The 11079-nt window shown below is 38.1% G+C and overlaps 1 protein-coding gene across 1 annotated transcript in view; it reads left to right on the forward strand.

Moving 5' to 3' along the window:
• Positions 1-682: 682 nt before the first annotated feature.
• Positions 683-11079, forward strand: part of LOC109402120 (uncharacterized) — a gene marked incomplete in the record, with an annotated part of 28921 nt that continues 18524 nt past the window's right edge. Inside the window, 4 exon segments of the mRNA XM_062850076.1 lie at positions 683-863; positions 1703-1786; positions 1896-2094; positions 2156-2323. Coding sequence (XP_062706060.1) covers positions 803-863; positions 1703-1786; positions 1896-2094; positions 2156-2323 — 512 coding nt within the window.

Here is an 11079-nt window from a genome sequence, read left to right on the forward strand (position 1 = left end):
AGTCCCAGTATAGAAACTTTCAACTTTCGTTGTTACCCAATACATTGTTCTTTCAGAGATATCAATTCCTATATTAAAATCAAATTTTGATGGCTGACTTACGACTCTATCACAGCAGGGAAGATTCAAATATTACGTCCATCAATTTTTGGGATTTTTAGACCCCCCTCCCCCCTCTGTCACGCATTTTCCCTATACCTAATACACGCAGTGTCACACTTTTGTATACACCCCCCCCCCCCCTCCCCCAAATGTTGGACGTAATTTTTGAACGTTCCCGCACTAGTCAATAACTTCTAACGATTCAACCTGCAATGTCAATTATTCCAACAAAACCCCTAGACTAATTTAATACCTGGTTTCTGGTCTCGTAAAACCTGTTCCACGCTTGAGGATTCTTCTCATTGATGCTTAAAATGCACCTGGTTCAGGTTCATCGCTACATGTGGCTGGAAGCTATATAGGGTACAACCACACCTAATACGATTTGAATCATACTAACAGATCAACATAGGTCTGCCTATTTCAATCGATGACACCCTTTAATCTCCTATTCCCATGTGATTAAATCATCGTGAATGTTAATCTCTCTGATGCGGTGGTAGCTCTCTCACTTACAATCAATGCCGGCACGATTAGTCGTCAATGCAACAACACCGTTCGAACTATGCGATTACCTCTCAGTTTGTAAACAACCACCGCTTGAACAGTAGTAACCTCTATATCATCGATCGATACGGAAGCGATCTTTTACTTGTACTGTTTTGCTCCCAGTGATTTGTTCTGAGATTCTGATGGCAGCATGATAAATTTGAGAGCAGTAATAGCCTTGTGGGCGCTAATCGTGTGTTTAATTGGAGAAGGTAAGAACAATCAAGCTTCCTGTATAATATTTATGTCGTGATTTAAAATGTTTATTTCGGAGATTGAATTTATTCTGAATTACAGTGATAGTAAACGTGTAGCTTTTATTGCTATCAATACTCATTTAGGGAAAGAGACAACTTTAACTGTTCCGCAACGTGATATCGTCGAAGGGGTAAAAGCTGTCGGCATGATCTATTTTGTTGTATAAAGATGCATCACGCACTAGTGTATTATATTGTGCAACAAAGTAGCCGGAACAGGCATCATTCATGCTTTTATTGCGTTAATCGTTTTAAATACTGTAGATTCTTTTCTGCATCAATCAAATACTCAGCACAAGGCTGACTAATGGGTATTAGTGATAAACTACGTTTTGGACAAAAAACAATAAATTAGTTTTAGGCAAATTCGAGACGTAGAAATCTAGATTTAAAATTAAATCTTAAAGAAAAAAATAACTAAATTTAAATAATCCAACTGTTTATTCTTAAATTTAAGCATATGCTAAAAAACAAAATAGGCAAAATACAAAAATAGTATTTCACATCATGCCTTTTTGCTTCCAACGGATACAACATGGCCAATATTTTAGCAGAGTATTTTGGCCATTTATGATAACTATTCTGCAGAAAAATTATCAAGTTCAACCCAATCTTAGTAAAGAATAAATTTAAAACTTTGTAAAATATGATGCTGAAACCAATCTAATCCAAAAAAGTTCAATATGTATATCCCTTTCAAAAAAATATCAATAACTAGAAATACAAACTATGTACTTGATTTTACAACGTTTGTCTACATTCCGCTCATTTTTATTTTTTTTTCCTCAATGTAGCCCAGAGTAAATTGTACCCCATTAGCCCGTTCAAAGATGAGTTGGCCACCGCGATGTTCCCCAACGAGCGAGTTTCCCTGGACGGTAAGTTTGTAACGTCACTCAAATTGAATATGCCACCGAGCAAACACCAGAGCAAAGACGAGTGTAGCTGTATAGCTATTTGCATAATCGCATTGCATCCCGCCGGCAGATTGTCACTTGCGGTACTATAAACACGGCCGGCAAGGCTTGGTGGCACCGGCCTTCGGAGAGCCGGCCTATCTGAAGGAGTTTGCCCACATGGCAGCAATTGGATGGACCCAGCCGGACGGTACCATCAGCTGGAAGTGCGGCGGTTCACTGGTTTGGGATAATTACGTGCTCACCGCGGCGCACTGTGTGATGGATAAGTAGGACCCTCGGGTAATGTACAACATTGTGGAGTGGCCTAGTGACGTCGAATTATTTCAGTGGCACCACCCCGGATGTAGCACGGTTTGGCGATATAAATATATTTAGTGACGAGGACGATCAGTATGCACAGCAGTTGCGGATTGTGGACATTTTCCGGCATCCGGACCATAGGTTCACGACAACGTACAACGATATAGCGCTGCTGAAGCTGGAGACTAATGTGACGTGAGTATGTCCCGTTGGAATAATACAAGTTAATCAAGTCAGAATTTGTGGAGGAGTAGAACATTTCAATTGGCGATGTAGATGGCAAGCTTTAGCTGTTAGTGGAATAATACAAAATTTGTGTTCGTTTTCAATCGAAGCGCAGTATACGTGGGCCTCAATTATCCTCACTTGCAACATGGTGGAAGTAAAATATTAGACCTTTTTCCAAAATGGTTCCAGTTTTAGTTCCACGTTTTACAAAAAAAAAAAACTCGTGTATGGGAAACCTGCAGGGTATGGTAAAATCCTACATTTTTTTTCCGAAGGTAGTTTGACTCTATCTTTGAAATTGTATGAGTTATATGAAGTTATTCGTTTTTTCAAGCGAATTTTTGGAGTCGATTTATTCCAATTTGAAAAACAATGTTCTCGTAAATTTTGCTCCAAAGCCAAAACTTAAAATTGACCTACTACGTTCAAATTAAAAGCTAAATAAGAGGTGTTTTCGGCAAAGTTGCTCGAAATAGCATTGCCTTCAACTTTGCTGAAGAACTCGATCGCATATGATTTAAAATTAAAAAGTTCTATTCCAGATTTGGGTTAAGGCGAGGACCACCCTCATAATTTTTTTTTGGAAAAGATGCAGCAAACAAATGCAAACAATTTTTCTGAAGACACCAACCATCTAAAATTAACTATAACAGAGAAAGGGGGTAAAACGTGAATTCGGACCATTATTATGCACTGTCATGTACCCAACCAACATGTATCCCAAACAGTGGAAACAGAAATTTCAATAACTCGGCCATTTTTCATCCGATTTGCGTAGTTTCAGAGCCAATAAATTTTCTCAGCTTTTGAGATGAATGCGGTATTCTACAATATATGTAGATTTGATAGAAATTATATTTTTGAAAACTGCAAAAACATCAGAGCAAGTTCTTAAAAACACATTTTTTTGGGGATTATTACCATGCATATAAACTTTGTGTTTAGAGAGCAGAAATGTTTCATTAAAATACCTAAAGATGCTCTATTCAGGGTCTCTAGGCTATGGTAGAAGAATATTATTAGAAAAAAACAGTATCGCTAAGTCACCCACCAAATGAAAGCTCCCAAGTAACACAACATGTGTTATAGAAATTATTTTGACTCCAGTATGACTAGTTACAAAGTTTTGGTTTGAAACAATACGACTGAAAAAGCGCAGAAGGTGGAGCCTGCGCAATATCTTTGTGATGTCATATTCATGTTCTATATGAATCTGAGCATACTTAATTATGTATCTTTGTATGTTTTCCATTATATATTTTCAACAAATTCTAGAAAACAGTGCTTCGGCAATCAAGATGTTTTATTACTGTATATAATTAAGTTTTAAAATGTCAATAATAAAAATCGACAACTGCGAAAATCGACATGCATCAATAATTCTACCAAGCCACTTTAACGCCTAATTGCCATACTGTGATCATAGATTTTAATGCCAATCATTTTTTTCAGTGAAATAGACTATCGTACCCCGATAAAATTAATGCGCCTTATGAATCAGTATTTTTGAAGAATTTTGCATCAAAATAAATAAATAGTATTCATCTTATTTTAACACAAAAACTCAAACATGTTTTATTTTACTCAAGAATTTGTCAAGTTTATACATAAAGGGTGTCCCGACTCAAATTGCACCACGGAAAATAGTGTACAACTTTTTATTGGATGCATCAAAATGACTGATTTTTCACCCAGCAACAGTTTGTTATGTGTAGATGATGCCATCAAAATTTCATCAGAATCGATTCAGTATTGACGGAGATATCTCCGACGCGAAAAGTTTAGATTTTGAGAATCTTGTACAAACAAAGAATGAAAATAACAAATATTTTACATCTATGTAACGCTTGAGTCAGAAATACTGAATCGATAACGATGATTTTTTTTCTGTATGTATATAGAAATATTGTATTGAAATTTCATTCGATTTGATCAAACAGATGAAAAGTTGTTGTCGTATATGTAGCCAAAATTCGCAATATGCAAAATTGTTTTATTGTATTGTGACATGCAAAGTTTTCATACTTTAAAATTGTTAAGCCAAAATGGCTCAAAATTTAATTGAAAACATGTTATTATATAAGGTTAACACTATCAAGTTTTATTGAGAATCAAATCAGTATAGACAGTTTTATAGTTATTCATAGCGACTGTTCCCATACATAGATCCCTACAACACACATTCCAAAAACTGGGCATACAAGAGACCCCAAATATGTTGGAAACTGAAAGAAGCCGGTGGTCGAAACCTTAACCGTTCAAGTGTGCGACAGACGTTCCTTCGTTTACAAAACGAAGATTTTGTTGCAGCCGAATTCATCTTCACGGATGGATCCAAAACAACAGAAAAAGTGGGAGCTGGGTTAGTAATAGAAGATGAACCTATTAGTATTGGGCTACCCCCGAGCTTTCTATATTCTCGATGGCATGTCACGCAGAAATTGTGCCCATTTACGCTCATCTTTCACTGAACTTCTCAGTTTCATTTACCTTACAAAAGAGAAAGAGAAAAAACGCACAATAAAATGTACATAATTTCTCTCACGCAGAGTTTTTGTGCGGGTGATTAGAGTGCTGCGTGAGAGCAATGAGAGCCCGCAAGTCATAATCCCAGTGCGCAATTTCTGCGCGCACGCAGAAAAAACAGAACTCAGTGCACACCAAGGTGCACACGCAGTGTGTTCAAAGGGGTCAATGTTGCTTGAGCATTTGGTGAACCGAAAGTATGCCAGTGAGTCCAAAACCCGCTAAGGGGTATCAAATCCTGTGATATCAGAGACAAGCAGACGTCTTAAGCTGGTCAAGGACTTACAGTTGATGAATATTTTGGTTGCAAATTCCACCAATAGGTGGTGCTAGTGAGCTAACAAATTTTGTTTTTCATATATATCGGGAAAATTTGCAAAAAAATGCAACTAACGCCGCCTAGCTGCAGAAACTCGAACCAAACGATAATTATTCTGAAAGCCCTTGATCTACCAAACAATTTTGCCGAAGACACCGTCTTTCTAAATAATCAGAATGCTGAGATATGTGAAATGTAAAATTTGTACGCTATCTAGCGCCGCCTAGCGGTGAAATCACGAATCACACGGCCCATATTCTGAAAGCCCTTGACCAGCTGAACAACTTTGCAACTTTTAAATTTCGCATATCTCAGCATCCTCATTTTGTAGAAAGATGGTGTCTTCAGCAATATTGTTTGGTAGATCAAGGGCTTTCAGAATAATTACCGTTTGGTTCAAGTTTCTGCAGCTAGGCGGCGCTAGTTGCATTTTTTTGCAAATTTTCCTGATATTTATGAAAAACAAAATTTGTTAACTCACTAGCACCGCCTAGCGGTGGAATTTTGAATCTTAAATTTTATTATCGGTTAGTCCTTGACCAGCCAAGCAACTTTGCCGAAGACACCAACTCTCTAAGTAATCAGGATCATGAGATATATGAGATTGAAATTTCGTTAGTGTCACATCTATTTGTCTGTGATTTAAGTGATACCTTAGACAAGCAAGTACTTTCATACTCCTGTGGTACACACAGTATTGCACTGGAAGCACGACTGAGTGCGCTCTCAACACGAATTTTTGTGTGCACATTTTCTGCGCGCACAAAATGTGCACGCAGAAACTGAAAAAACCAGGGTATGAAAAACGGATCACGCCGAAAAACAAACGCTTTGTCCTAAGCGGTGCATGTCGGTAACAAAGCCGCTCCGCAACAAACGCATGTCAGGCGATGAGAGCAATAAAACAAACATCGCTTGCCGTGCGTGTGCCGATATTCCGGTTTTTCTGCTGAAATTTTCAACCCACATCATCGAATTCATAAGCATTTGGACGAATTAAGACTCTTGAAAACCTCAGAGTCGAGTTTCAGTTGTAAAACAATGTGAAAATCACGATGTGAATAGAACGAGACAAATATTCCTACCGTTTTTGTTGTGAACAAACTCGGAAGCGATTTTGTCATTATCTGCTAACGAAAAAACAAAGCGTTGTTGCCGTGCCTTCTTTGTTGCCTATTTTTCGCTTGCGGTGCCACATTCTGCGTACACTGGAAAAAACATGTTTGTTCTAACATTTGTTTGAGCACTCATGTTGAGAGTGCCGCGATGGATGCCAGAGAGTGAGCGGGTGGTTTGAGTGTGAAAAAAGTTGCGTAGTTCACCCTCGCTCTCGTTGAAAGTCGTGTGTAGAGTGTATGTTTTCTCTTCTCACGTTTCGCACTGAGGAGCATGCCATCTCTGTTCTCAGCTGAAGCTTATGCTATTCTAGAAGCAGTCCGTAGACCGAAAAATAGATCTAGCCAAAGGATGATCTGCACCGATTCTGAGAGCGTCGTTTCAGCTATCGAAAATGGTTGCTCTAAACACCCCTGGATTCAAGAAATTGAGAATCGTCTGTGTCTTGACCAAAATGTGATTCTCTGTTGGATACCCGGGCACACGGGCATTAACGAAAATGAAAAAGCCGATGCCGCTGCCAAAGCAGCCCTCGAAATGCTATCAAGGGAATTGGCAATTCCATCAAGCGACTTGAAGAGAGAAGTTAAATCAAGAATCCGTTGGGAATGGGAGAAACACTGGGACCAGTTAAGGCAGCACAAACAACGTGAAATCAAAAACAACACCGTCGCTTGGATTCCTTCAGGCAATCAGAAAGAGCAAACTGCCATTACACGACTAAGAATAGGGCATACCAAATTGACACATAAATATCTCTTCGATAGAAGTGATCCTACTTGCAAAACTTGCGGTACTCATTTACACATTAAGCATGTTTTGATTGATTGTCGTAAATACGCAAAAGAAAGGCAACAGTTTCACATACAGGGATCTCTGCAGGAAATTTTGAGCCCGGATCGAGAAAACGAGCTAAATTTGAGGAAATTTTTGAAAGAAACCAAATTGCTGGAGCTCATATGAAACTGAAACTCCCCGAGTGTGGCCGTGCAGTCGTAGAAGTCATGTTCGTCGCTACGCCCTTATAGGTACACGTCTCGCTGGAGGATACAGTCTCAGCCTGAACTGGAACCAGAAAGGAGCAGTAGCAGAAAGGAGGAATCAGTGAGATCGGGAAAACGGTAACTGAAAAATAAAACAGATTATGAAGAAGCAAGAAGAGAATAACAAATTTGTTAAAGAAGAAGTAATAAAGAAGATTCTGGATGCAAATAGGGAACAGTGATTAACCCTTATGTGGCCGGCAGGGTACCCGGGTACCCAGCACCCATTTAAAATACACGGTGTAGAAAAAAGCAAAAAGTTTGCCGGCCACATAACGGTTAAAAAAGAAGAAAGAAGATATAAGGAAACCAAGAAATCATCAACCAACTCCACGAGGGTGGCCGTGCGGGCGTAGATGTTACGGCCGTCGTTACGCCCTTATCGGTACACGTCTCCCTGGTATACGCTTTTTACGACACGAGGGTGGCTGTGCGGAGGAGGACGTCAAGTTCCTCGCCTCTTCCTAATCGGTACACGTCTCGCTGATCAAAAGCATACTGGACGAAATCAGAAGAGACAAGAATGAGAAGTCAACAACGGAAACCATCGAGCTAGTAAAAGCGGAAAAGCAGGAAGGAAGAAAGAAAGAGAAGGAGAAAGAAAGAAAGGAGGAGAAGCAGGAAGGAGGAAAGAAGTAGGAGGAGGAAAGAAGTAGGAGGAGGAAAGAAGTAGGAGGAGGAAAGAAGTAGGAGGAGGAAAGAAGTAGGAGGAGGAAAGAAGGAAGAAGATTTGAAACGGAAGATCAGATAGCGAAGAATGAAGAAAGAAAAAAAAAGTGTTGAAAAAGAGTATAACGAGTGCCAAAAAAGTAAGAACAAAGAAAACAATGAACCGTGTTTGAAGCAGAAGGAAATAGTGACTAATAAATAGTCTAACGATTTTTTTTTTTAATTTGTCCAGAGGTGTAGGAATGATAAAGAAAGAGAATGGCGTTTCAGGTTTTGATGGTATATTTTTTTGATAATAACGGTAAATGAAGCACCGTGAGTAAAGTTATAGCTTGAACCATTTTCAGAATGGGTGTACAAGATTCCAAAAATCTAATATTCTCGCGTAGGAAATATCTTCGTCAATTCTTAACCGATTCTGATAAAATTTATATGGCATCACCTACACATAATATACTGTTGCTGGTTAAAAAATCAGCCATTTTGATGCATGCAATCAAAAGTTATACATTATTTTCCGTGGTGCAATTTGGGTCGGGACACCCTTTATATATCACAAATTATTGAAACATAATAGAATATTTGATAAATATTTATTCATTTAGAAATAAAATTAAATGGCACTCTGTGACATGGCATGATACATGTTTTGAGATATGATTCAAAAATGGCTTGATATTACAGTCGACTCTCCAGGTCTCGATATTGAAGGGACCATCGAGATAGGGAGGATAAAACTGAAGAATTAATTTGTAATGCATACTAGATTGAAAAAACCTCCGTTACTAGGAAAAACCAACAACAAACAGATGTCACTCTGTCTTCCCATAATGTTTTGCACCTGGGAAGCGAGGTCTAGTAACCTGTGAAAATGGGCATATCGACATATAGAGAGAAAATCTAGAACAAAAACTATCAAGATCGCATCGAGATAGGGAGATATCGAGATAAGGAGACATCGACATGTAGAGAGGTGTACGTAGACTGAAGGGACCGATCAAACCATCGAGATAGGGAGAGATATCGAGATGTAGAACATCGAGACATGGAGAGTCGACTGTATTTTTGTGGTTTTCGTTTGGTGGGTCGGGTGACTTAGCGATACTGATTTTTTTTTTTCGATAATATGTTTTGCCACAGACACCGTGTATTGAGTATAATTCTATGTTGTAAACTTCTTTGCAAATTCCTACAGGAATCCCGTTGGTATTTACTTCAACACTACCATTAAATTAAATTTTTTATCGAGATTACATATGGGAGTTGATTCCATTATTCCCGTTAAGTACTTGAAAATTGCGTTTGAAAATTGTTCGAGAGAAGAGAAGAGAAGAGAAGAATTGAGAAATTCTTCGAATATATGTATGCATAGAAAACTTTTCGATTATAAGAAAAGTCCATTGAAACTCATCATTACCGATACCGATCTTTGGTCAGTTTGTTTGGAGAATAGTTGAGTATTTTTGCCAAATCTTGTTCGAAAATTGCTTAGAAAGCATTTTCAGCAATTCTTGTGGAAATTTTTAGGCCTTTGATTTGGAAATTTCTCAAACAATTATCGTAGGAATTCATTTCGGCACATTATTTGAGAATTCTTTCGTTTAGTATTGTGTTGTTCTTTGCTGTGCATGCATCACTCTTGTAAGGGGTGAGTATGGCAGCATAATCGATCGCGTTTGCTATTGTCTCGAGTGAAAATCAAAACAATAGTTGCGCGGGAGTTTAGTGTTCAGTATTGTGTTGTTCTTTGCTGTGCATGCATTGCTTCTGTAAGGGGTGTGTATGGCAGCAAAATCGATCGCGTTCGCTATTGTCTCGTTTGAAAATCAAAATAATAGATGCGCGGGTGTTTAGTATTGTGTATCAGGTATCAGGTACAGAAAAGAACATTAATCAAGACAATTAGATGATCGGCATTGAACCACAAAAACCCCACAACAATTGGTGAGATTTTTCCAATATTATTTATTTATAAATAATTCTACTTCAGTATATTTACTTTATAACTGCATATAAGTTGAAAATTCGCTATTTTCAACATCCTTTCATCTATTGGAAGATGCTTCAGTTCTGGGCTCTTTCTAAGTTGATGAAGGGATTTATAAATGCTTGCAAGGACTTGGCCAGGTGTATGGAGCTGAGTGAATCTATGACGTTGCAGATAGTAGCGACATCAGCAATGTCAATGGAAATATTCAACTTTGCAACTCCATCCAAGATTTGTGCAAGTATTCATGCTATGCTATGCTATGCTATGCTATGCTATGCTATGCTATGCTATTATTTGAGAATTCTTTCGTTTATTTTTTTTCAGCCATTACACTGACGTATGCAGCATAGTTGTCCCATGTTCTGTGGGAATCCCTATTAACATGGGACAACTATGCTGCATACAGCAATACTTTACTTATTCCTTTGGAAATTTATAATATCTCAATTGAGCTCGCTCGACGAATTTATAACAGAATTGCGATTTTCAAAAGAATAGCCGAAGAAATTTGAAAATGAAATTTTCGAATCAAATTGCAGAGGAATTCTCGAAGGGAATCTCAAAGGAAAACTTGAAGAAGTTTCCGAAAAATATCATGAGTAATTCCCCAAGAATTGTCGGAAAAAAATTCATCGAAATTGTCTGATAAGTTTCCAAAACAGTTGCTCTTGAAGAAATCATGGAAACTTTTCAAATAAATTGGCCAAATCCAATCCCAGAACAAATTAACGAAATAGATTTGGAGTTGCCCAAAAGATTTCCATAAAAATTCTCGCAAGTACCGTCAAGTCGCCATTCACCGTGGGCCTTCGAATATTTTTTTCATTATTTCCATATTACAGTGGCGTTTCGGTTTTATCACTAGTCGTTTTAATCACTACTCGCCCGAAATCACGCTTTTCTATTCGTTTTTATCACGATTTCCGTTTCGTTTTTATCACACTTGTTCTAAAACATTCCGAAATCAAAATAAAATCAATACTGCAATGCCCAGTCCACCAAAACTGTTAAAAAATGTGAACTACGACTCATATATATTACAGCTGAACGATTTTGAATG

This window comes from Aedes albopictus, chromosome 2, assembly GCF_035046485.1.
Source record: "Aedes albopictus strain Foshan chromosome 2, AalbF5, whole genome shotgun sequence".
NCBI classification, from domain to species: domain Eukaryota; kingdom Metazoa; phylum Arthropoda; class Insecta; order Diptera; family Culicidae; genus Aedes; species Aedes albopictus.